Source organism: Crocodylus siamensis, chromosome 7 (assembly GCF_052110815.1).
Source record: "Crocodylus siamensis isolate JL-2025a chromosome 7, ASM5211081v1, whole genome shotgun sequence".
In the NCBI taxonomy this organism is placed as follows: Eukaryota; Metazoa; Chordata; order Crocodylia; family Crocodylidae; genus Crocodylus; species Crocodylus siamensis.
In genome coordinates, this window is record NC_143401.1 from 82,021,377 (window position 1) to 82,048,810 (window position 27,434).

Genomic DNA, 27,434 nt, shown 5'->3' on the forward strand with positions numbered 1-27,434 from the left:
CATCTGCCTATCACTGATTTGTCTGAGGGTTTATGGAGACTGCCGGCCTTCAGTACTTGTTCTGCAACTACACCGGTCAACAGCAGGGGAGCGAGCCCCAGTGGTTGAGAACATGCACAGAGTGCAAGGCTCAGTAGAGTGGGAAGGCACCTCAAAGATCAAGCTCAGCTCCCTGAACAAATACAGGAGGAAATATTTCTAAGCCATTTGATCCCAATGTCTACCAAACACTTCTTGACAACCTCCAATGAAGGGGATACTGCATCCTCTCTCAAGGAATTTGATAGATTGTTGTACAGTTCTGACAGCAAGGAAGTTTTGAGGATACTTAATCTAAATAGGTTTTGCCTAATATCTAGGAATCCTGGTTTTCCATTTAAGAGAGAAAACCAGGATCCCTGCGTTATATCCTACCCCGATGGCAATTGCACACATCAGAGAAAACCACAGATTTCCCATTTTTATCAGAGAAAATGCAGATTTCTCCTTTTAGCAGAGAAACCTGTGGATGCCCTGCTTTTGCAAAGAGCTCTTCAGGTTGGTACAGCTCCAGCCTGCAAGAGCTGTTTGCAAACAAGGTGAGAAACCCCTAGCCCTGTCCAGAGAGGACGGGGGAGGAAGAAGGGTGGGGCCTGAGGCTCTCAGTCGGCCTCAGCACCGGACTCAGCTCAGCTTAGCTTCATTCTTCCGTCCTGGAGCCTAACTAGTCTTTATAGTGACCAATCAGTAAAGACTAGAGATTATAAATATAAATAATGTAAGCAAAACTAATGAGAATTACCTGTGGGAGTTGGCCATGGGTCAAAAGTGCCTGTAGTACGTCTGCCTGATAAAAGACAAGAGGGCAACATTCATACAAAGTTCAGTTTTATTATATGGGAACGTACCTTGGTGCTCAACACTGAATCCATTAAGGCAAAAAAAAAATGGCTATACTCTACATCCATCTGCCTGCAAAGCAGGCCTGCCTGATACAAACTCCTGCTTTGATAGCATATCACTGTAACAATCAATCTGGAATCAATATGCTCAGGCCACTGGCTTTTCCTGAAGCCTGTGAATTAGCACAGGACTTTTTAAGTTGCGCTCTTTTCAATACTCTGCCCTTTCTGAAACAGCTGACGCAGGGCATCTCGTCCAAGTATGTGGTATTACCACAGTTTGTACTGAATCCTGAGTCCTTGCAGTATTAGAGTTTACATCCTGTCTTTAAGTAGCAACTGATATGGATTCTTCTGGATACTCCATCATATAAAGCTACATAACAGAGCTAACTATCTCTCTCCTTAGGTCATGTATGATAGTAAATAGTAGAAAAGCGCCTGAGATTTACCTGTTGTAGTCATCCATGGTGGAAATGTAGTGGTAACCCCTGTCAGTGCAATAGAGAACAACATGGAAATGAGGTCTACAAACTAATATTGCAAAGGACAGATTCCTATACCCAGTAACGTATCAATATAGCCTTCCTTCCAGCACCGACATTCTCTAGGTCTGGCTCTTTCCTGGGTGCTTTACGCATGCATATCATGTTGAGAAAAACAGGATTTTAGGCTTCCTCATTAGCGACCATGTTCCAGACATGCTTACTCACATTATGGGCAGTCTCATCCAAATCTATGAGGCTCTTGTTACTTAAATCTATGAAAACTACTTTCAGGAATTGGGGTTCAGGGCACAGGGCATTTGGATATCTTGTAATCCTGTAATCCATTTTTCTCCAGATGGGGGCTTTCAAACTCCTTGGCTCAGGTAGCACCAAGCCAGTCATTCATGCCATCTATTCCCCCTTATCGTTCATTTGGTAACTGTCAGCACCTCCCCATGCTTGCCAGCAGTGTAAACTGCAGGGTTCAACAAGCTCCAGCTCTCTGCTCTACCCAAGCTAAGCAGAGGAATTTACTTCTTCCAAGTATTTTTGGAATTTCAAAGTAACTTTTGCAATTAGTACCCAGACTTTTTTGTTTTCACTTTATATATGATCACTGGTAATGATATTCTATACATTAAGTGACATGCTAAATGACCCATATACGACCCCTTTGCTTTTTGTAGTATTGTATGATGAGGAGCCTTGCTGAAGTACTAACTAACAGATATCTGCTAGAAGGCATAAGTAAAACTTGAGAAAGATCTGTTGCACAAATACATGCATGATTTCTGCTTGCATGCATGCCTTCATCACCGCTTAATGCAAGAATTGACAACGCGGAAGTTAAGAAAATTTCGCTGACAAAATACATATTTCAGAGAGACCTGCCAAAGTCATTCAGGTAAAAGTAAAATCAGAAAATCAAATGAGGGGAAGGAAGAGGAGAATATGAATAGTAAAAATAGAGAAAAAGTTTCTCTACAGATGGAAACCATTAAAACAGCCTAAAACAGATTCTGGCGGTAGACTCATGGCCTCAGAGCAAAGCTAGCTTCCTCAACGGACCATATACACATCTTCCTAAACCCACCAGAACATAATCCAGCTCTGAGACTGAAGGACTGTTATAATTGCAGCTGGACACACCCTTCTGCTGTTTCCAAAATCATTGACTTTCCCCCTTCCACTTCCCACGCCTAGCACTCTTGTGTGAGCACATTTGCAGTGCTCGGAATGGCTTCTTGGTCCACACTACGGTGGAAACCGAGAAGGATACAGCTAATTAGATTGCAAACAGGAGAGGAAGAGATTGGAATTACCTCTTGATGTCGCCCATGTTGGCCTCGTGGTTGTGTGTGTTGCATAAGCACCTATAAAAGGAAAACAGAATAATATGCAAGTGAGAAACAACTGTATTATGCGGACAGTGTCATTAAGGGGAACAAGGAATCAGAAAATAAATCTGCTGTATTATACAAAAAAAGGAGAGACAATGAAGATCCTTGTCAACTGCGCTGGCTTCCTCAATTAACTTGAAGAGAAGACAGGGAAGGCAGAAGTTCGGATCTTGACTGGCACAGAGGAAGAGTATCGCAAGAACCAGATTCCCACCATCAGTTACACACTCACTTTCCTGTTGTTATACAACACATGGAAAGTGAAAATCTCCACCTCAGCTCAACAACTCTCTTCTCCTTCAGCAAGAGCAGCACACAAAACAAGACTGCTACACACACACGGCAAAACCCATTTATGACATCAATCTTAACTGGGAGTAAATGAAAAGTCCTCTCAGGAGCAACAATGCTAATTGATAAAGGAGAAAATCGGAAAAGATTCTAAAATAGAAATAGGAAGATAGGAATATTCTACAATAAAAAACAGAGGTTACCTGAACAGATGACACCAGCATCTTCACTATGTCCACAGTTATGGCTTCCCCAGCCCCGGTGAGGGCATTGCCAGAGATAGCACTCATTTCCTCTGCACTGCACATCATCCAGGTGAATATGCCCTGAGCCTTGACCAAAGTAGGCACTTTGTGGGGATGAAGTGGCGGAGCCACATCCAAGCTGCCTGCACACCACCTCCGCATCGCTGACGTCCCAGGAATCATCACAAACCGTCCCCCAGGCTCCGTTGTAACTGATTTCAACACGGCCCTCGCATCTGTTCCTTCCATTCACCAGTCGGATGCTTATTCCTTCAAAAGCACAGCAAACAATATGTCACCTTATCACAAGGCCTCACACTCGCTTGCATCTTGGCATGTTCTTACCCATGGCAACCACAGTCCAGGGGTTCAGTCCCCTTCCAAAGAAAGACCCTCTGGAAATGGGTGTCATTTATATTCTTGAATTAACCTGAACAGAGAACAGCTCGTTTCCCACCTCACCAATAAAATGTTCTATGGATTTTCACTGTTTTATTCATATAGGCCTCTAGGAAAGGAAGGCCCAGGGAGGAATAGGACCTCTGCTAAATGGGCAGAAACAATTGGTGACGGACAGAGGGGACAAGGCTGAACTCCTCAACGAGTTCTTCGTCTCAGTGTTCCTAAGCGAGAGGCATGACAAGTCTCCCACTGGGAGTGTAGGGAGGCAGCAGCAAGGCACCAGACTTCCATGCGTGGACCCTGAGGTGGTGCAGGGTCACTTGGAAGAACTGGATGCCTTTAAGTCGGCAGGCCCGGATGAGCTCCATCTGAGGGTACTGAAGGAACTGGCCGACATCATTGCAGAGCCACTGGCGGGAATATTTGAACGCTCGTGGCGCACGGGTCAAGTCCCGGAGGACTGGAAAAGGGCCAATGTGGTTCCCATTTTCAAGAAGGGGAGGAAGGAGGACCCGGGCAACTATAGGCCAGTTAGTCTCACCTCCATCCCTGGCAAAGTCTTTGAAAAAATTATCAAGGCTCACATTTGTGAGAGCCCGGCAGGACAAATTATGCTGAGGGGAAACCAGCATGGGTTCGTGGCAGGTAGATCGTGCCTGACCAATCTAGTCTCTTTTTATGACCAGGTTACAAAACGCCTCGACGCAGGAGGAGGAGTGGATGTCGTATACTTGGACTTCAGGAAGGCCTTTGATACGGTATCCCACCCCATACTGGTGAACAAGTTAAGGGGCTGTGACTTGGATGACTGCACAGTCCCGTGGGTGGAGAATTGGCTGGAGGGTCACACCCAGAGAGTCGTGGTGGATGGGTCGGTTTCGACCTGGAAGGGTGTGAGCAGTGGGGTCCCGCAGGGCTCGGTCCTTGGACCGATACTCTTTAATGTCTTCATCAGCGACTTGGATGAGGGAGTGAAATGTACTCTGTCCAAGTTTGCAGATGACACTAAGCTATGGGGCGAAGTGGACACGCCGGAGGGCAGGGAGCAGCTGCAAGCAGACCTGGAAGGTTAGACAAGTGGGCAGAAAACAACAGAATGCAGTTCAACAAGGAGAAATGCAAAGTGCTGCATCTAGGGAGGAAAAATGTCCAGCACACCTACAGCCTAGGAAATGACCTGCTGGGTGGCACGGAGGCGGAAAGGGATCTTGGAGTCCTAGTGGACTCCAAGATGAACATGAGTCGGCAGTGTGACGAAACCATCAGAAAAGCCAATGGCACTTTATCGTGCATCTGCAGATGCATGACAAATAGGTCCAAGGAGGTGATACTTCCCCTCTATCGGGCGCTGGTCAGACCGCAGCTGGAGTACTGCGTGCAATTCTGGGCGCCGCACTTCACGAAGGATGCGGATAACCTGGAGAGGGTCCAGAGAAGGGCCACTCATATGGTTAAGGGCCTGCAGGCCAAGCCCTACGAGGAGAGACTAGAGAAACTGGACCTTTTCAGCCTCCGCAAGAGAAGGTTGAGAGGCGACCTGGTGGCTGCCTATAAGTTCATCGGGGGGCACAGAAGGGAATTGGTGAGTATTCATTCACCAAGGCCCCCCCGGGGGTTACAAGAAATAATGGCCACAAGCTAGAAGAGAGCAGATTTAGATTGGATATTAGGAGGAACTTCTTCACAGTTCGAGTGGCCAAGGTCTGGAACGGGCTCCCAAGGGAGGTGGTGCTCTCCCCTACCCTGGGGGTCTTCAAGCGAAGGTTAGATGTGTATCTAGCTGGGGTAATGTAGGCCCAGCACTCTTTCCTGCTTATGCAGGGGGTCGGACTCGATGATCTATTGAGGTCCCTTCCGACCCTAGTATCTATGAATCTATGAAATGCCTACAGATTTGAACCACCCACTGAATGAATTCTCTGTACCTCCATGGGACTAGCTCAATAAGTACTCTAGTTTGGTTTGAAATACGATCACCTTACTGTGCTGTCACAGCCCCATCTGCCTATCACTGATTTGTCTGAGGGTTTATGGAGACTGCCGGCCTTCAGTACTTATTCTGCAACTACACCGGTCAACAGCAGGGGAGCGAGCTCCAGTGGTTGAGAACATGCACAGAGTGCAAGGCTCAGTAGAGTGGGAAGGCACCTCAAAGATCAAGCTCAGCTCTCTGAACAAATACAGGAGGAAATATTTCTAAGCCATTTGATCCCAATGTCTACCAAACACTTCTTGACAACCTCCAATGAAGGGGATACTGCATCCTCTCTCAAGGAATTTGATAGATTGTTGTACAGTTGTGACAGCAAGAAAGTTTTGGGGATACTTAATCTAAATAGGTTTTGCCTAATATCTAGGAATCCTGGTTTTCCATTTAAGAGAGAAAACCAGGATCCCTGCGTTATATCCTACCCCGATGGCAATTGCACACATCAGAGAAAACCACAGATTTCCCATTTTTATCAGAGAAAATGCAGATTTCTCCTTTTAGCAGAGAAACCTGTGGATGCCCTGCTTTTGCAAAGAGCTCTTCAGGTTGGTACAGCTCCAGCCTGCAAGAGCTGTTTGCAAACAAGGTGAGAAACCCCTAGCCCTGTCCAGAGAGGATGGGGGAGGAAGAAGGGTGGGGCCTGAGGCTCTCAGTCGGCCTCAGCACCGGACTCAGCTCAGCTTAGCTTCATTCTTCCGTCCTGGAGCCTAACTAGTCTTTATAGTGACCAATCAGTAAAGACTAGAGATTATAAATATAAATAATGTAAGCAAAACTAATGAGAATTACCTGTGGGAGTTGGCCATGGGTCAAAAGTGCCTGTAGTACGTCTGCCTGATAAAAGACAAGAGGGCAACATTCATACAAAGTTCAGTTTTATTATATGGGAACGTACCTTGGTGCTCAACACTGAATCCATTAAGGCAAAAAAAAAAATGGCTATACTCTGCATCCATCTGCCTGCAAAGCAGGCCTGCCTGATACAAACTCCTGCTTTGATAGCATATCACTGTAACAATCAATCTGGAATCAATATGCTCAGGCCACTGGCTTTTCCTGAAGCCTGTGAATTAGCACAGGACTTTTTAAGTTGCGCTCTTTTCAATACTCTGCCCTTTCTGAAACAGCTGACGCAGGGCATCTCGTCCAAGTATGTGGTATTACCACAGTTTGTACTGAATCCTGAGTCCTTGCAGTATTAGAGTTTACATCCTGTCTTTAAGTAGCAACTGATATGGATTCTTCTGGATACTCCATCATATAAAGCTACATAACAGAGCTAACTATCTCTCTCCTTAGGTCATGTATGATAGTAAATAGTAGAAAAGCGCCTGAGATTTACCTGTTGTAGTCATCCATGGTGGAAATGTAGTGGTAACCCCTGTCAGTGCAATAGAGAACAACATGGAAATGAGGTCTACAGACTAACATTGCAAAGGACAGATTCCTATACCCAGTAATGTATCAATATAGCCTTCCTTCCAGCACCGACATTCTCTAGGTCTGGCTGTTTCCTGGGTGCTTTACACATGCATATCATGTTGAGAAAAACAGGATTTTAGGCTTCCTCATTAGCGACCATGTTACAGACATGCTTACTCATATTATGGGCAGTCTCATCCAAATCTATGAGGCTCTTGTTACTTAAATCTATGAAAACTACTTTCAGGAATTGGGGTTCAGGGCACAGGGGATTCGGATATCTTGTAATCCTGTAATCCATTTTTCTCCAGATGGGGGCTTTCAAACTCCTTGGCTCAGGTAGCACCAAGCCAGTCATTCATGCCATCTATTCCCCCTTATCGTTCATTTGGTAACTGTCAACACCTCCCCATGCTTGCCAGCAGTGTAAACTGCAGGGTTCAACAAGCTCCAGCTCTCTGCTCTACCCAAGCTAAGCAGAGGAATTTACTTCTTCCAAGTATTTTTCGAATTTCAAAGTAACTTTTGCAATTAGTACCCAGACTTTTTTGTTTCCACTTTATATATGATCACTGGTAATTATATTCTATACATTAACTGACCCATATACGACCCCTTTGCTTCTGTAGCATCTCCCATAGGAAGCGGACTGAAATTCAGTACACAATTCTGGTGACAATGCAGGAGGAGGAAGAGAACGGAGCTAACTTTATCTTCCCTGCTGATTGGGATTAATGATGGTGGTGACATCCCCACTCTTTTTGACTATATGCAGGGGTAGGTCTATTTAGAGACCAAGTGCCTATAAACAGCTGCACTTTTCCTTCTTTGATGTAAAACACAAAGTAACAAAATTAAGTACTCAGGTTGCATGATCCAAGCTGTACAAAAGCATCTTCCTTTGCAAAAACTGTACATCAAGTAGCCTACTGCACAAACTTGACAAACACCCCATTGGTGGGAGCCCCATCAGCTGACACACCCCGTGCCTGGCCGGACTCAATTCCACTGAAAACTGAATAATTAAAGGCGTGATAGGAGCCAACCACAAAGTTATTGTACACTTTGTAGTTTATGCCTTTTTTATAACGCCATTAGCTGAATTAACACATGACCAGATACAAGACATGATTAACTGGTCTTTAGTGTCACATAAGCCCACGGCCTAAGGTATTGTATGGTGAGGAGCCTTGCTGAAATACCAGATATCTGCTAGAATGCATAAGTAAAACATGAGAAAGATCTGGTGCAGAAATACATGTATGATTTCTGCTTGCATGCACGCACACCCTTCTGCTGCTTCCAAAATCATTGAGTTTCCCCCTTCTACTTCTCAGGCCTAGCACTCTGGTACCATTAACATTTGCTGTGCTCGGAATGGCTTCTTGGTCCACACTACTGTGGAAACAGAGGAGGATACTGCTAATTAGACTGCCAACAGGAGAGGAAGAGATTGGAATTACCTCTTGATGTAGCCCATGTTGGCCTCGTGGTTGTGTGTGGTGCATAAGCACCTATAAAAGGAAAACAGAATAAAATGCAAGTGAGAAACAACTGTATTATGGGGACAGTGTCATGAAGGGGAAAAAGAAATCAGAAAATCAATCTGCTGTAGTGTACAAAAAAAGAAAAAGAGAGACAATGAAGACCCTTGTCAGCTGTGCTAGCTTCCTCAATTAAGTTGAAGAGAAGACAGGGAAGGCAGAAGTTCGGATCTTGACTGGCACAGAGGAAGAGTGACAAGGTGACAAGGAATGACAAGGTTCCCACCATCAGTTACACGCTCACTTTCCTGTTGTTATACAACACATGGAAAGTGAAAATCTCCACCTCAGCTCAGCATCTCTCTTCTCCTTCAGCAAGAGCAGCACACAAAACAAGACTGCTACACACACACGGCAAAACCCGTTTATGACATCAATCTTAACTGGGAGTAAATGAAAAGTCCTCTAAGGAGCAACAATGCTAATTGATAAAGGAGAAAATCGGAAAAGATTCTAAAATAGAAATAGGAAGATAGGAATATTCTACAATAAAAAACAGAGGTTACCTGAGCAGATGACACCAGCATCTTCATTATGTCCACAGTTATGGCTTCCCCAGCCCCGGTGAGGGCATTGCCAGAGATAGCACTCATTTCCTCTGCACTGCACATCATCCAGGTGAATATGCCCTGAGCCTTGACCAAAGGAGGCATTTTGTGGGGATGAAGTGGCGGAGCCACATCCAAGCTGCCTGCACACCACCTCCGCATCGCTGATGTCCCAGGAATCATCACAAACCGTCCCCCAGGCTCCGTTGTAACTGATTTCAACACGGCCCTCGCATCTGCTCCTTCCATTCACCAGTCGGATGCTTATTCCTTCAAAAGCACAGCAAACAATATGTCATCTTATCACAAGGCCTCACACTCACTTGCATCTTGGCATGTTCTTCCCCGTGGTATTATCACTTTCTCTTAAAGACATCTGAAGTGCCCTAGGATAGCCAACTCAGTATGCCTTCCTGCTGAGATACTGCGGGCCCCAGAATTATTTATTCTCGTTGTTTCTACAACCATATCACCAAACTGACACGTTAGACTTGACACTTGTATTAAATTCTTTTCTGTGAGCAATCAGTGAAGACTATCGATTAGAAATATAACTAATGTGAGGAATACTAATGAGAATTACCTGCGGTAGTTAGCCATGGGTCAGAAGTGCCTGTTGTACGTCTGCCTGACAAAAGACAAGACAACAACTGTCATACACAGTTCAGTTTTACTATAGGCGAATGCACCTTGGTGCTCAACACCGAGTCCATTCAGGGGAAGCAAGAAATGGCCATACTCTGCATACATCAGCCTGTAACGAAGGTCTGTCTTAAACTCAGCCCCCTGGCCAAATGCAATGGGAAGTTTTTCTAAGGCACTTGAGCCCAATGCTTATCCACCACTTCTTGATGAGCTCCAATGAAGGCGAGTCTACAGCCCCGCCTCCCTCCAGGAAGTTTTGAGATTTACTCGAAATTGGCTTTGCCTTGTATCCTGTCCCTTTTCAACACTCTGGCCCTTTCTGAAGCAGCCAACACAGGGCATCTCGTCCAAGTATGTGGAATTACCGCAGTTGTGTACTGAACCCTGAGTCCTTGCAGTATTAGAGTTTACGTCCTGCCCTTACGTAGCAACTGATAAGGATTCTTCTGGATACTACATCATATACAGTCGCATAACAGAGCTAACTTTCTCTCTCTTTAGGACATCTATGATAGTAAATATTACTAAAGCACCCGAGGCTTACCTGTTGTATTCATCCATGGTGGTAATGTAGCGGCAACACCTGTCAGTGCAATAGAGAACAACATGGAAATGAGGTCTACAGACTATTATCACAAAGGACAGATTCCTACACCCAGTAATGTATCTACAGTGCTAGTTGTAGGCATGCATACCATGTTGAACATTATAGGATGTTATGCTTCCTCATCTGGAACCATGTTACAGACATACCGACTCATTCTATTATGGGCCATATCCTCCAAACACTGAAACTACAATGTAATTATGTTACATACAAGAATTACCTGTTGCATTGAACCATGGTGAAATTGTGGTTATGCCAGCACCTGTTGATACAGAGGGAAGTATGTGGAAACGAGGAAATATTTCAATCATTTTGAATACAGAAACTCATAAAGGTAAAAACGGACTCCAGCAAAATATCATACTCTTAAGAGAGAATGAGACAGGATGAGAGAGGATGAGAGAGCAATGAAGATTAAGCCAAGCTTATGCACAGTTTGCAATAAGTTAGGCAATAAAATACAGATACTGAACACTAACTGCAAATGTCTCTAACATCTTCCTTGTAACGGCTTCCTGCGCTTTCCTTCCCCAAGCAAAGGACCTGGACTCTGTCCCTACACACCTTTACTTTAATCCCTCCACCAAGTCTTTTTCTCTCCTGCTACCATTGTGTGTGTGTGAATGTGAGTGCAGGAACCAATAACTTTGTGGAGCTGTGTAGTGTGTTCTCTGTTTAATAAACCTGTTATTTTGAAACCCCAAGTTGGGTTTCATCTTACTTACCTCCCAGCCCTACTCCAATCTCTGCTTTCTGCTCCTCCGAGAGGGAGAGAGAGAGAGAGAGAGAGAGAGAGACAAAGATCTTGGCTTCCCCTCTGTGCCTCCCAGCTATCTGCTCACCGATCCCTGGACTTGCCTCTCAAGTAACCCTGGGGCACAATGAATAACTCCAGGGGCCACTTTAATTTTAAATAACTCTATTCTCAAGTGACCCCAAGTAACCCCGGGGTACACTGACCTCCAGTAACCCCAGGCGTCACCTGACCTTAAGTAACCCCAGGTCCCTTTCCAGTCTGCCAGTTCTAATCCTGGCACCAGCAACTTTCACTCTCTTATTTTTCCCACTCTCATCTTAACCCCCATCCATCTCCCTCCTTATGGAAATCTTCGACCCTTGACTCCCCTTCCCATAGTCACCAAGCAACCTAGTACCCCAAGCACACACATACCACACTACCCAAGTTAGGAACTCACTTGTGTGTATGTGCTTGAATTGGTAATAGGTGGACATGTGTTTAGACAGGGAATCTTGGATGTGCACCGAGTGCATGTGTGTGTGCCTAATTGATTTTGGTGTTTGTAGTTGTGCAATTGGATCACACCCTCCCAGCGAACAGTGCAATTTTGAGATTGTGAGAGTTGGCCTTAAGTAACCCCAGTTCAGGACAACATTTCTATCCCAGTAGAGGTATTTTTCTCTTTGTGGTATTTATTATTAGTGTTGCTGTTCTAGGAGTTATTAACCCACACCTGCCCTCCAAGCATTCTTCTTGTGGGGAGAAGATCAACACTCTAAGTCCCGAGTTTACTGCTTTCCCTTCCGTTGCCTATAGTTTCTGTTTCAGCGTTTATTCCACTTTTTCTAGCACCGCCGGTGATTGTACATTAGTGACCAGCAGCAATGGCAGCAGTTCTGATTTTAAATACATCAAAGGAAAAGATGTTTTCAACAACAAGAGATCACATACACAGCCACACACCTACCTTTCGGTGTTAAACAACACATGGAAAATGAAAGCTTCAACGTTTTCCCAAGTAAGGTGTGCACAGATCTGCATCAGTAAGAGCAGCACAAAAGAGAGGAACAACCAAATGGACCCACATTTCCGGCATAGAAATAAAAGGTGCAAATAAAAGGTGAGACAGTAGCAGGAATTCTGAATTCACATGCACACATAGACAAAAGATATAATGCACAGGAAAGTATTCTATGAGAAAAAGGAGATCACCTGAACAGATGACACCAGCATCTTCATAGTGGCCACAATTATGTGAGCTCCACCCTGCGTGAGGACATTGCCACAGAGAGTATTCACTCCCACTGCAGTGTACATCATCCAGGTGAATGGATCCTGAGCCTTGGCCGAAATAGGCACTTCCCACTGCTGATGTGGCCCAGCCACATTGAAGTTGTCTGCATACAACCTCTGCATCACTTAGATCCCAGAAATCATCACAAACAGTCCCCCAGACTCCATTGGAATAGATTTCTATACGGCCCTCACATCGGTTCCTTCCATTCACCAGTATAAGGGTGGCACCTTCAAAAAGCAAAGAAACGATATGTTGAGTGATTCAGAAGCATTCACATTCACTTTCACACTGGCATATTGTTCAGTGCCAGCAACTTTTTTACACCATCTCATTTCCCTTTCCAACACACCCTGCTTATCAACATAGTTAGAAGTCAGTGTCATTTCTATTTAAAGGACCCTGACTAGAGAACAGCTTCCTTAGTGTCTAATCAAATAAACACACAACAGATTTTCATTTTCTTACAGATATAAACCCCTAGGAAGCACCTTATAGAAATAACCTCTCCTTTGGATTTCTTCTATGACCCTCCGTGAGTACATATCAATACTACTCTAATTTGATTTGAAAACAGAGCACCAGAATAGCTAAGTACAGAGGTTCACAAAGCATGAGGCAGAATCGATTCAACCTTCACGGGTTTTTTAAGCTGTGTAGACTGAACCGATAACAAACTCTACAGACGCTCAGTGTTCTGGTGGCCAAAGCAGGCAGGAGCCTGGAGAGGCTCATACATGCCTCACGTCATGCTGAACACTGCCAAAGGCTGCCAAACCCAGGGATGGGCAGCCCATGCCTGAGTAGCTGCTGGAGGAATGGGGAGAGCCAGCAGGTAATCTCTCCCCAGGCCCACCCCCTGCCTCTCAGAGGTGGGAGACAAGGAGGGGAACGTGCCCCTGGGCCGCCCACCGGGGGTCTGCATGTTATAGAGTGAGAAAGAAGCCCTATGGCAGTGCTTTTCCTACCCTGCAGTTTCTCAGCCTCCTACCTCCCATTTATTCTCACAATAATATTTTATGATAGAAGTATCATCGAAAGGAGCTGTGGTACTCAGTTCCTCCTGCTAGTGTAGCATCTACCTCCTACAGCTACAGTACAAAACCTCTAGCTGCTTCTCCTCCTGTTCCCAGGAGGGTTTTCTTCTTAGCTGCTCCATGGTACAGCTTGTGTTGTTCTGAATAGGCTACCATACGAATGAAGTAGGAGGTCAGAGCTAGATCCCTAATGAGGAGGCTGCCTAAGAACTAGGCTCCACTTTAGATCTCCTCTTCCCAAGAAACTTATTCTAATCAGTGGGCTGTCTGGGCAAAAGCTGTGCTGAACAGCACACACACAATTGTTTCTTTTGGTCAGCTCTAATTTCACACCTATTAACCCTTCTGTGCACACAGAAAGGGTTGCTCTTCTAATGTTGTCCTCCGAGCAGCGCCCATGCAACAATTGTTCTGCTCACCCATGCAACAATTGCCAAGTGATGGACTGCACGGCATCTTATTTCCGATTCCCAGACAGCACTGTAGGCTTGGGCTGTTGGCTATGGCATGCAGAGCTCCAAATGCCATTTCTAACCCAGGTTTGCCCTCAATTTACCTTTCAACCTCTGGGGCTGAGCTTCAGTGTGTTACGGGGATACCCAGGCCATTTATACTTCTCATGCACTAACTACGTCATGACTAAGGTTTGAGTCGCAATGGCAGCGTGATATCCAGAACTTGATACCCCACTCTTGAGGACAGTCTGCTGGCCCTCAAATTAACTATCATTTCTACTGCCTTATCCCAGAAGTCTGGTACTCTAGGACTTAGCAGAGGTGTCAACATCTCTTCTGCATGCATGCAGACAATTGCAGCCTATACACATTATTAAAGTAAGAGAAACAGCTAAGAATTACCTGCTGCCCCTCCTGTTGTGGTTCTCGTAGCCCTAGGGGTAGCTGACAGGAAAAAAAACAACATTAGTACAAGGGACAATTTAATTCTGAAGGAATGTGCCTTGGAGCAATATGTCCCTGTAGGGTAAGGGCTTCTACTACACCTCCCAGGTAGCATCTGAGGAGGATTCTTACTGAAACACAAACGGTGAATACAAACTGGACTCTAGCAAAAATGTCATGACTGATCATCACTAGCTTTGCTTTGCACAGTGTAGAAAAATAGAGCAAAATTATTTCACATCTCCACTGCAGGCCTTTCCAAGACCAAAAGGGGCCAGTATAGGCGTTTGTACTGCACCCTGCGCTATACCACCTAGTTCCCGGCTAGAACTTCTGGGCACTACTACAGCAGAGCTCCATGACAAAGAAAGCTGGAATCCAATACCTTGGGAACTAAATCTGTGATTTTCCTTGTTACTGGAAACAAAGTAAAGCTAGTCCTATTCTGGAAATGCTTTCTGCTTACTCTAAAATGGCCAGATCCATGAGCCTCTCTAGTCCTTTTTATTGTCTTTCCCTTCAGGTCAAGGAAATTCTTCAAATGAGTGGGAGGGTAGGATCTTTGGGCTCTCTCAGCTCTGCTCAGTCATCTATAAACAATGAAATAAAAGGCATATCTTTTCCAAGGATTATGGTTTCACATACTTAGTCCATGTTCTCTCTTTGTGTGATGATGTAGCAAAACCCCTAGTGTTTTCTTCTTTTTTCAATTTTTAAAATGCATTCCCTTCTCTTCCCCAACCATTTCTGGATTTGTCTCTCCCTCACTATTTCCTATAGATAAATATAAGTGAGCTAAGACATAAGATTAGCTTCAGCATTTTATTTTGGTAGCAAGTTGTATTTTTTTTGCTTTTTCTCCTTCTTTATATTGATGTTTACTCCTCTATATTACTGTTTTAATGATACTTTATGATTTAGGCCTACATATGTAAGTTAGCATAAGTCATGTCAGGTTTCCATCCTGAAATGTCAGGCCTCTATCTTATCCCCATGCCTGGCTGTGTAATCTATGACTCATACCTACCCCTCCAATGTAACTTGGATCCCGAATGAAGGGGGATGAATGAGGGTGCAGGAGGAATAAAAATAACTCCCTCTGACAACACAGGAGGAGGAAAAGAATGGAGCTAACTTTATCTTCCCCGATGAATTTCAAGGGCAGATTGCGATTAATGACGGTGGTGACATCACCATTCTTTTTGACTATATGCGGGGTATAGGTCTACTTAGAGACAAAGTGCCTATAAACAGCTGCACTTTTCCTTTTTTCATGTAAAACACACAAAGTAACAAAATTAGTTACCCAGCTTGCATGATCAAAGCTGTACAAAAGGATCTTCATTTGCAAAGCCTACTGCACAAACTTGACAAACACCCCATTGGTGGAAGCCCCATCAGCTGACACACCCCCTGCCTGGGAGCCCCTATCAGACTGGCCAAACACATTTCCACTGAAAACTGAATAATTAAAGGTGTGATAGGAGCCAACCACAAAGTTATTGTACATTTTCTGTATAACTTTGTAGTTTATGCCTTTTTAAATGCCATTAGCTGAATTAACATGTGACCAGATGGAAGACAATTCACTGGTCTTTAGTGTCACATATGCCCAGGGCCTCAGGTATTGTATGATGAGGAGCCTTGCTGAAATACTAACTAACAGATATCTCCTAGAATGCATAATTTAACATGAGCAAGATCTGGTGCAGAAATACATGCATGATTTCTGCTTGCATGCATGCCTTCATCACCGCTTAATGCAAGAATTGACAATGTGGAAGTTAAGAAAATTTCGCAGACAAAATATATATTTCAGAGCTACCTGCCCAAGTCATTCAGATAAAAGTAAAATCAGAAAATCAAATGAGGGGAAGGAAGAGGAGAATATGAATAGTAAAAATAGAGAAAAAAATTCTCTACAGTTGGAAACCATTAAAACAGCTTAAAGCAGATTCTGGCGGTAGACTCACGGCCTCAGAGCAAAGCTAGCTTCCTCAACGGACCATATACACATCTTCCTAAACCCACCAGAACATAATCCAGCTCTGAGACTGAAGGACATTTATAATTGGAGCTGTTTCCAAAATCATTGACTTTCCCCCTTCTACTTTTCAGGCCTCTGGTACCATTAACATTTGATGCGCTCAGAATGGCTTGTTGGTCCAAACTACTGTGGAAACAGAGGAGGATACTGCTAATTAGACTGCAAACAGGAGAGGAAGAAATGGGAATTACCTCTTGATGTAGCCCATGTTGGCCTCGTGGTTGTGTATGCTGCATAAGCACCTATTAAAGGAAAACAGAATAAAATGCAAGTGAGAAACAACGGTATTATGGGGACAGTGTCATGAAGGGGAAAACAGAATTAGAAATCAATCTCCTGTAGTGTAGAAAAAAAGAAAAAGAGAGACAATGAAGACCCTTGTCAGCTGTGCTAGCTTCCTCAACTAACTTGAAGAGAAGACAGGGAAGGCAGAAGTTCAGATCTTGACTGGCACAGAGGAAGAGTGACAAGGTGACAAGGAATGACAAGGTTCCCACCATCAGTTACACGCTCACTTTCCTGTTGTTATACAACACATGGAAAGTGAAAATCTCCACCTCAGCTCAGCATCTCTCTTCTCCTTCAGCAAGAGCAGCACACAAAACAAGACTGCTACACACACACGGCAAAACCCGTTTATGACATCAATCTTAACTGGGAGTAAATGAAAAGTCCTCTAAGGAGCAACAATGCTAATTGATAAAGGAGAAAATCGGAAAAGATTCTAAAATAGAAATAGGAAGATAGGAATATTCTACAATAAAAAAAAGAGGTTACCTGAACAGATGACACCAGCATCTTCATTATGTCCACAGTTGTGGTTTCCCCAGCCCCAGTGAGGGCATTGCCAGAGATAGGACTCATTTCCTCTGCACTGCACCTCATCCAGGTGAATATGCCCTGAGCCTTGACCAAAGGAGGCATTTTGTGGGGATGAAGTGGCGGAGCCACATCCAAGCTGCCTGCACACCACCTCCGCATCGCTGATGTCCCAGGAATCATCACAAACCGTCCCCCAGGCTCCGTTGTAACTGATTTCAACACGGCCCTCGCATCTGTTCCTTCCATTCACCAGTCGGATGCTTATTCCTTCAAAAGCACAGCAAACAATATGTCATCTTATCACAAGGCCTCACACTCACTTACATCTTGGCATGTTCTTCCCCGTGGTATTATCACTTTCTCTTAAAGACATCTGAAGTGCCCTAGGATAGCCAACTCAGTTTGCCTTCCTGCTGAGATACTGCGGGCCCCAGAATTATTTATTCTCGTTGTTTCTACAACCATATCACCAAACTGACACGTTAGACTTGACACTTGTATTAAATTCTTTTCTGTGAGCAATCAGTGAAGACTATCGATTAGAAATATAACTAATGTGAGGAATACTAATGAGAATTACCTGCGGTAGTTAGCCATGGGTCAGAAGTGCCTGTTGTACGTCTGCCTGACAAAAGACAAGACAACAACTGTCATACACAGTTCAGTTTTACTATAGGCAAATGCACCTTGGTGCTCAACACCGAGTCCATTCAGGGGAAGCAAGAAATGGCCATACTCTGCATACATCAGCCTGTAACGAAGGTCTGTCTTAAACTCAGCCCCCTGGCCAAATGCAATGGGAAGTTTTTCTAAGGCACTTGAGCCCAATGCTTATCCACCACTTCTTGATGAGCTCCAATGAAGGCGAGTCTACAGCCCCGCCTCCCTCCAGGAAGTTTTGAGATTTACTCGAAATTGGCTTTGCCTTGTATCCTGTCCCTTTTCAACACTCTGGCCCTTTCTGAAGCAGCCAACACAGGGCATCTCGTCCAAGTATGTGGAATTACCGCAGTTGTGTACTGAACCCTGAGTCCTTGCAGTATTAGAGTTTACGTCCTGCCCTTACGTAGCAACTGATAAGGATTCTTCTGGATACTACATCTTATACAGTCTCATAACAGAACTAACTCTCCCTCTCTTTAGGTAATGTAGGATAGTAAATATTAGAAAAGCGCCTGAGATTTACCTGTTGTATTCATCCATGGTGGAAATGTAGTGGTAACACCTGTCAGTGCAATAGAGAACAACATGGAAATGAGGTCTACAGACTAATATTGCAAAGGACAGATTCCTATACCCAGTAATGTATCAATATAGCCTTCCTTCCAGCACCGACATTCTCTAGGTCTGGCTCTTTCCTGGGTGCTTTACGCATGCATATCATGTTGAGAAAAACAGGATTTTAGGCTCCCTCATTAGGGACCATGTTCCAGACATGCTTACTCACATTATGGGCAGTCTCATCCAAATCTATGAGGCTCTTGTTACTTAAATCTATGAAAACTACTTTCAGGAATTGGGGTTCAGAGGACAGGGCATTTGGATATCTTGTAATCCTGTAATCCATTTTTCTCCAGATGGGGGCTTTCAAAGTCCTTGGCTCCGCTTACACCAAACCAGTCATTCTTGCCTTCTGTTCCCCCTCATCATTTGGTTGGTAACTGCTAGCACCTCCCCATGCTTGCCAGCAGGGTAAAGTGCAAGGTTTCACAATCACCACCTCTCTGCTCTACCCAAGGTATACAGGGAAATTTACTTCTTCCAAGAATTTTTTGAATCTCAAAGTAACTTTTGCAATCAGTACCCGGACCTTTCTGTTTTCACTTTATATATGATCACTGGTAATGATATTCTATACATTAAGTGACATGTTAACTAACCCATATATGACCCCTTTGCTTTTTGTAGCATTTCCCATAGGAAGCGGACTGAAATTCAGTACACAATTCTGGTGACACTGCAGGAGGAGGAAAAGAACGGAGCTAACTTTATCTTCCCTGTTGAATGTCAAGGGCAGATTGAGATTAATGCTGGTGGTGACATCCCCACTCTTTTTGACTATATGCAGGGGTAGGTCTATTTAGAGACAAAGTGCCTATAAACAGCTGCACTTTTCCTTCTTTGATGTAAAACACAAAGTAAAATACTTAAGTACCCAGCTTGCATGATCAAAGCTGTACAAAAGGATCTTCATTTGCAAAAACTGTCCATCAAGTAGCCTATTGCCAAAGAAAGACACTAATAATACCTATGGGAATGGGTGTCTTTTGTATTCTTAAATTAACCTGAACAGAGAACAGCTCCTTTCCCACCTCACCAATAAAATGTTCTATGGATTTTCACTGTTTTATTCATGTAGGCCTCTAGGAAATGCCTACAGATTTGAACCACCCACTGAATGAATTCTCTGTACCTCCATGGGACTAGCTCAATAGTACTCTAGTTTGGTTTGAAATATGATCACCTTGCTGTGCTGTCACAGCCCCATCTGCCTATCACTGATTTGTCTGAGGGTTTTTGGAGACTGCCGGCCTTCAGTACTTGTTCTGCAACTACACCGGTCAACAGCAGGGGAGCGAGCCCCAGTGGTTGAGAACATGCACAGAGTGCAAGGCTCAGTAGAGTGGGAAGGCACCTCAAAGATCAAGCTCAGCTCCCTGAACAAATACAGGAGGAAATATTTCCTCCACCTTAGATCTCCTCTTCTCAAGAAACTTATTCTAATCAGTGGGTGTCTGGGCAAAAGCTGTGCTGAACAGCACACACAATTGTTTCTTTTGGTCAGCTCTAATTTCACACCTATTAACCCTTCTGTGCACACAGAAAGGGTTGCTCTTCTAATGTCGTCCTCAGAGCAGCGCGTGTTCTGCTCACCCATGCAACAATTGCCAAGTGATGGACTGCACGGCATCTTATTTCCAATTCCCAGACGGCACTGTAGGCTTGGGCTGTTGGCTGTGGCATTCAGAGCTCCAAACGCCATTTCTAACTTCAGGTTTGCCCTCAATTTACCTTTCAACCTCTGGGGCTGAGCTTCAGTGTGTTATGGGGATACCCAGGCCATTTATACTTTTCGTGCACTAACTATGTCATGACTAAGGTCTGAGTCGCAAAGGCAGCATGATATCCAGAACTTAATATCCCCCTCTTGAGGACAGTCCGCTGGCCCTCAAATTAACTCATCATTTCTACTGCAGAAGTCTGGTACTCTAGGACTTAGCAGATGTGTCAACATCTCTTCTGCATGCATGCAGACAATTGCAGCCTATACATATAATTAAAGTAAGAGAAACAACTAAGAATTACCTGCTGCCCCTCCTGTTGTGGTTCTCGTAGCTCTAGGGGTAGCTGACAGGAAAGAAAACAATCTTTTCTCCTATGCCTGAAGAAGGGTGCCTGTCCCTGAAAGCTTCTAATTAAAGATTTATTTATTTTTTGGAGCAAAAATAGAGATGGTCTAACAAAAGATGCCATCTCTACCATGAGGTCTCATTCCTTTTGCCTCTAGACCAATACAGCTACAACCTAGATACCTTTCTTCTTCATTTACATTTGATTGTTCTTGTACTATACTGCAAAGCAGGTAATGCAAGGCCCTGTGAAATTCAGAACTGAAAATACCCTACCCTCCTGCTGGCCCCAAATTTATTCTCACTTATCTCTTCTGCTTCTCCAGCCCAAGTCTGATGCAATAATACTTTGGATTGTTTCAGCTGTGATCTTCTGTATGTAGAGGGCTTACTTTTAGCAGGCATCTTCATACCCTTCCATAACTAGTGCAGTCTCTTGCCCTGTTCACAACTGCACCTATGTGGGGAGTCCAGGGGCACCACATTCCTAGCCTAACAGAGGCAACTCTCTTTCAGTGGGAATTCTTACAAACTGACTGTTTTCCTAGGAAGTATTTATGACAGCTGTGCGAATAGGGAACTATTCAATTCAGGTTTGGAATCCGCCGAATCAGATGCCAGCGATTTGATTCGGCACTCCAAATTGGTTTTCCGCTTCGCTTTGGCCAAATCAGCTCCGAAGGTTGGGAGCCTATTCAGAGAGTCAGCCATAGGGTATAACAGGGAATCAATGAAATATCTATACCTTTGTTGTTTTTTGTCTGATTTGGATGAAACTTTCAGGGGTGGTAGCCTCGCTGAGAGCATGAAGCCTGCCAAGTTTCAAGATAGGTGCAGGGGTTTGGGGGGAAACTGCACCCCAAATTCTTGTAAGCAATACTCATGTCACACTTACGTATTACACCACAGGGGGGTGAAAACTGGATAGATTGTAGCCCCTGCTGAGGCCAAAAACCCTGCCACATTTTAGGGAGATAGGTGTAGGAGTTTGGGGGAAACTGTACCTCAAGCTGCATACAAGCAAAACTCGTGACATGGGGGTGACACTGTGGGTGTTAAGGCGCAGCAAAGTGAAAGCTGTAGGCCAAGGAAAAGGAAAAAAGAAGAATGAGTGAATGAAAAACTAAATTTACCTGCAATCTATAAAAAACCAAGACTGACAAAAAGGCATGTGAGGCAATCTCATATTTTAAATAGTCCATCATTATAGCCATCAGCCAGGCAGTGCATGTGGTGCATCTTTCCCTGGTGTGGGCGGGGGGGGGGGGGGGGGGGGGGTTGAAACAGCTTTGGAAGCAAAGTTAAAATAAGCCTACTAACCCTTCACAGACTTGCAGACATGCTTACATTTCCTGCAGTCCGACCGAAATTGTAAACTGTAAACTGAAGCTTATGCTGAAAGTCTCCCAACAGCTAAGACTTCTACTTTGCCTGTCATAAAGCATGCTTGCTAAAACTCTACATGTTGCTGTACACATAATCTCTAGGAAGAATTTCATAACTCATCATCAACATCAGCACTTGTGATGGAATGGAGAATACACAAGACAAAAGATCTGTACAACAGCACTGCCCCTCTCTCCAAAGCCAGAAATGCTCTTCTAGCCTGCACTTTGGGTGAGGACACTCTCCAACAAGCGCGAGCGGGGGAACTTAATAGTTTATAGTTAAATTTGCCAAGATGGGGGGGACCCCGCCAGCCCTTACATTTATTTGTACATCTATTTTATATGAGCCAGGTTGAATTCTGAAAGAGGCTATTCAAAATTTAAGCTATTCCAATTCAGCTATTAAAGATAGTCAGAATTTGAAATACTCTCCTGCAAACGGCATGATTCACTATCACCACTTCCTACTTTCCCAAAGGACTTTGGTCCAGTTAAGGCTTGGCAGGTAAATATCCTGGTGCATTTTACAGTGGATACAGAAAACAGTACAGCTTCCAAAGAAATAAAGGTCAATGACATAACTGAGAATTGTCAGTTGTTGTTGGCTGTCCTGTAGGATGACTAGAACAACTGTTCATGCCACAGAAGAACAACTGTTCATGCACTATACCAATGAGAAGCATTTTCATTAAGGGGCTGTATTTTCTGGCAAAATCCAAAAATGACTTAAAGACACACTCAAAAAGGAAGAGAGAAGATGCAAAACGTAAGAGGCAAGACAGCAAGAAAAGTATACCAAACAGATTCCAATTAATATACCTATTTTCCCCAGACTATGGCTGTGTGTAGTCAAAACAAGGGGCACGTGTGCACGACACTTTAAAGTGGGTTAAATGCTTTTGCACTGCTTTAACGGTGTTGGTGTTTGCATGCATCGGCAGTCTATTGTGCAGTAATTCCAGCTGCTGTAGCACATTCGGCAGCATAATGTGCCTTAAATGACTAGGGGTGCAGCAAACTAAATATGACCTTCGCCTGCCAGCAGCTTGCCCTCCCCTCCTCACTGCTGGAGAGGCAGGTAAGTTCAGGCATGTGCACGACCTGCGGGGTTTAAAGGGCCCTAAATTGAAGCAATGTTTTTAAAAACCCACTGCTTCAATTTAGGGCCCCTGATTTGGCTACACATGCCCTAATATTCTGAACCCCACACTCATTCTGTTACAGGCAGCTTTTATAATACTTGAAGTAATAATGGTTTAAACTTACTAATACTATAGATGGACATTGTATGTGTTAAGAAATAATTCAGTAGCTCTCTTGTTACGACACTGAACTTATTGCAAATGTTTTGGTCTGAATGTAATTGCAAACAAACGGCTCCGACAAAATAGTGGTTGGTGGGAACAAGTTAAATTTCTCACCAAGCAGATTATTAAACAATAGTAACAATTAATGAGTTTAGTTAACTCACATTATTCAACAGAACCCCCAAATGCCATTTAATCGTTGCACAAAATCACTGCAGGTATGAGTTCTCTCTGTGGAATCAGAACCAAAACAGTTTTTTTATATTTTTGTTATAATGACTTTTTTTTCAAATGTAGCAATTTACCTGAGACGTGCTGTAGAATTCCTGGGCAGAAGAGTAACATCCAAGTGAGGACCTTGGCAATGCCCATCTTGCCAGAGCTCCCGGCAAAAGGGAGCATCAACTTTTATAAGCTCCATCTGGAAAGGGGCATGGCTTCTTTGTATCATCACAGTAAATCAATGAAAAGTTCATTCCTAAGGTTATTCCAAGTTATTTTTAATCATAATTGACTGTTACTTCCTTGTCACCGAACAAAAGTACTATTTGAGCAACAGTATTTTCACTCCCTGGAGAAAAACCTTGGTGCTGCTGTTATTGCTATAAATTATACCAGTCATGCTGTGACATCAAAAATACCTTTGGAGCCTATGTAATGGTTCAAGATGCTTTGTTTTTGCAAGTAACTGCTGAAGACATGAAAGTGGGGGTTATCCTCAAGGCAATGTGAAAAGGCTTGGAGGGCTTGCAGAAGGGGTTCCAGTTGACTTGGCCTTCCTCTGAGAGGGATTCCCTTTCGGGTGCCTGAAATGTCCCGTAGAGTATAAACATATAAGTTTCAGCTAGCTTTACCGTGTACTTGTGAACATGTTGCTCTTGTGAACGAGTGATTACTTGTTAAACCTTATATACCATTCCAGAGAATCAAGGAGTTCTTGGAGACCAGACTCTGAGAAGCAGTATTTTATATCATATAGGACTGTATACAGATCAGCTGGAGTCACTGTTTAAGGAATGTATTGCTCTTTCTTTCCCTGGGCACTCAGAAAGATAGCAAGGGTGAGATTCAAAGAAAGACATGGGCAAACTTGAAACACCCGAGTCCAAAATCATGATCCAAAAAGCATTGCTTCAACAGTTGCTCCTCCTGCTCCTCCTTAACATGCAGCCTTTTTGAATTGTCATCCTGAAGTCCTAACTCTCCCACTGCACCCTATGTAGAGACAAGGTTTCTAACTCTAGAGTCTTTGGATTTCACTCTGGGGTCCTAACATCTAAAAGTTTTTCAAGTACTTTCTAATGAACTTCACAAGGGCTTATGAGTCAGGGGCACAAGGAGGGGGAATCCTCCATTCTGTCAGTATTTCATGACCTTAAACAAGTGATCATTGGTAGCACCTTTTTCTCGTCCCAGTGTCTTCAGTAGAGTTCACATGGGAACCACTTTAAAGAGCATATGAGATTACCCAGCTATTATCCTCTATTATGTTAATACAATATTCTTGCTTGGAAGAGGTAATTCACAATCTGTATTACTGGGGAATGGCACCCGAAATGCCTGTTGGGAGCCATCTCTATGACAATGTGCTGTGGCACTGTGATCTAGCAGTTACAGCATGGAGGTGGCAGTCTCTTGGTTTCTGCCCTGGTTCTGCCTGACTTTACTGGGCAGTAATCCCAGTAGCAAAGGGTGCCTATACATGAGCAGTGAGGTTGCAACATGCTTTGTTAACAGCGTGTCGGAGCAGACTCAATTAACTGCTGGAGCATGGTAATTACCACGCTCCAGTGGACTCAAGCATTTCATGCATCAGTGTTTCCGCACTGAAAAATGGCATTGGGGGCACTTTAACTAAAGCTTGTTCAGTGAGCTTTAGTTAAAGCACCCCCAGCACCATTTTTCAGCATGGGGATGCCGACATGCAAGACTTTAATTAAAACGGCTCTTGGAGCTGTTCTAATTAAAATACGCCCTCCCCCCCCCACTCTCGGAGCATGTGAATAAACATCTAAAATGACCTTGAGCACATCACTTCAATTGAAGTCATTGAAGACACTCCTGCTGAGAAAGCCCACGGGGACTTCAACCATACCAATAAACTTTATATGTTGTGAAATCCCGATTAGCAAGTCTGGCAGTTTATTTGAAGATACGTCACTGGAAGGCAAGGAAATCAACTTGGAAAAACGTTGATTACAGACATATCAGAGTCCATCCCTGATGAGATATCAGGAATCTGTGCTCCTAGAACGTCTATCTGGGTCAAAGCAAGTGGAGGTAATTTAGGAGAAAAGACATGACAGTGCTATGGAACATCCATTTTAAAACAAGTATCTAAAAAAAAAAAAACCTGCCCGCACAATACAAACATCTTCCAGCACAATTTACTCCATATAGTTATTTATCTCAGTCTGCCCTTTACTGGATCTATCTTAAAGTAATAAATGCTGCTTTATGAATGACTAGTAAAATGATTCAGCAATGACACATTTACAACAGTCCCAGGACATCAATCAGACTTTTGTACTGAACTGACATCTTCATCAAGCTGGTCTGGCTATAGAAAGAGATGCTTTTCCCCTTTGTGGCTTAGGCAGGGGGTTGGACTAGATGACCTCTGAAAGTGCCTTCCAGCCTGACTTCTCTATGATTCAATGATTCTCTACCAGTTTGAGAGGTGGAAAGAATCTGGGCAAAGACTAATTTCCCCTACAAGTCAACTGCTGAGACCAGGAATATGGTAACAATTTTGCAGATAATCGTTTTTGGTCACAGGTGTGATTTTTTACACAGAGAGTCATACCATTAAGGCCCCAGTGTTACTACAGTTATACCTGAGTAAATATGGCTTATGCTTGTATAATAGATCATTACCTTTCCCATATAGGAGTAAGTCCTACAGGTGTATAACTGTATCCACACTGAGGAGAAAAGGGGGTTGCAATGTTATCTGTGCTAGAATAATTATTTGTATAACTTCTTAATGTAGACATGTCCTGAGTAATATTCTGTGGTTTATAGAGGACAGCTAGGACTTAGCTAACAGAACATTTAAGCAAAACATCTGGTTTGCTGTAGTCTCATCACAAGGAAACATGCGCCTAAGGGACAACTCTCAACACTCTAAGGGACACTCTTTCAACCATACATACATTGTGTTGTAGGGGTATGTGGTAGTTCTTTGTCCAGCCTGCTTGTATGCAAAGTTATAACTGCTCAATTGTAAGAAAGCAGCCTGCTCACTCACTCATGTTCTGAGCCTAGGTTGAGAGATAGTAGCCTATAGTTCACGGCAGGAGGCAGAGGGGTCCAGGCCACACATTGCAATGTGGTGCCATGCAGGGGAATGGGAAAGGCAATGTAAAGTAGGTTATGGAGGCATGCTGATGGTCCAAAGGCCTCTGCCACCCAGAGGCCCTCACCAGTGCTGCTATGGGGCTGCAGGAGGATGCCTCTGACATGAACCTAACCCAAGCAGGGGAGGAACTGGAGTTCTTTGCGAACTAGGAACCTCCTTTTGCCTAGATACCATGTAAGGACTGAACTTGTGTCTTGGTGAGCCAAACACTTCACAGGTTTCCACCCTCACTAATCCCCACTGACAACACATGCTCCTTCCCCCACCATGCAGCACTCCACTCTCCTACCATATTTCAGAGCATCTGAATAAACTGATTAGATTATGCTGATCAGTCAATGACCTGGTTTCTTGCATCTTACTATATGATTCAGTTTTCTATTATAGTAATAAATATTACTCGTAAATATGCCATGTGCCACAGACAAAATGACATCTCTACAGGGGCTTTGCAGTCCTTCTTACAATCTCTGCCACCCTACCACTCTTCACTCACACTGAGTACTCCCAGCATTAAAGTATCCTTACTTTCAGCCAGGCATCTCAGAGTCCCAAGAGCCAGAGGCAACTGAGTAGAGGCTAGCTGCACCGCAACAAGCTGGCTGCGTAGGCCAGAATCCAGGCAGCCTGAGGGAAGCCACAAGTAGCTGGATGGAGCTGTAGCAGGGAGTGGCAAGCTGACCATTAAGCCCAAGGGGAAACCCTTGTGTTTAATTAGAGTCACCTG

The 27,434-nt window shown here is 44.0% G+C and overlaps 1 protein-coding gene across 1 annotated transcript in view; it reads right to left on the bottom strand.

Moving 5' to 3' along the window:
* Positions 1-27,434, bottom strand: part of DMBT1 (deleted in malignant brain tumors 1) — a 162,575-nt gene that overhangs the window by 110,057 nt on the left and 25,084 nt on the right. Inside the window, 8 exon segments of the mRNA XM_090058728.1 lie at positions 3,245-3,568; positions 4,905-4,923; positions 9,170-9,481; positions 12,415-12,726; positions 14,764-14,775; positions 17,257-17,568; positions 17,882-17,922; positions 18,488-18,526. Coding sequence (XP_089914854.1) covers positions 3,245-3,568; positions 4,905-4,923; positions 9,170-9,481; positions 12,415-12,726; positions 14,764-14,775; positions 17,257-17,568; positions 17,882-17,922; positions 18,488-18,526 — 1,371 coding nt within the window.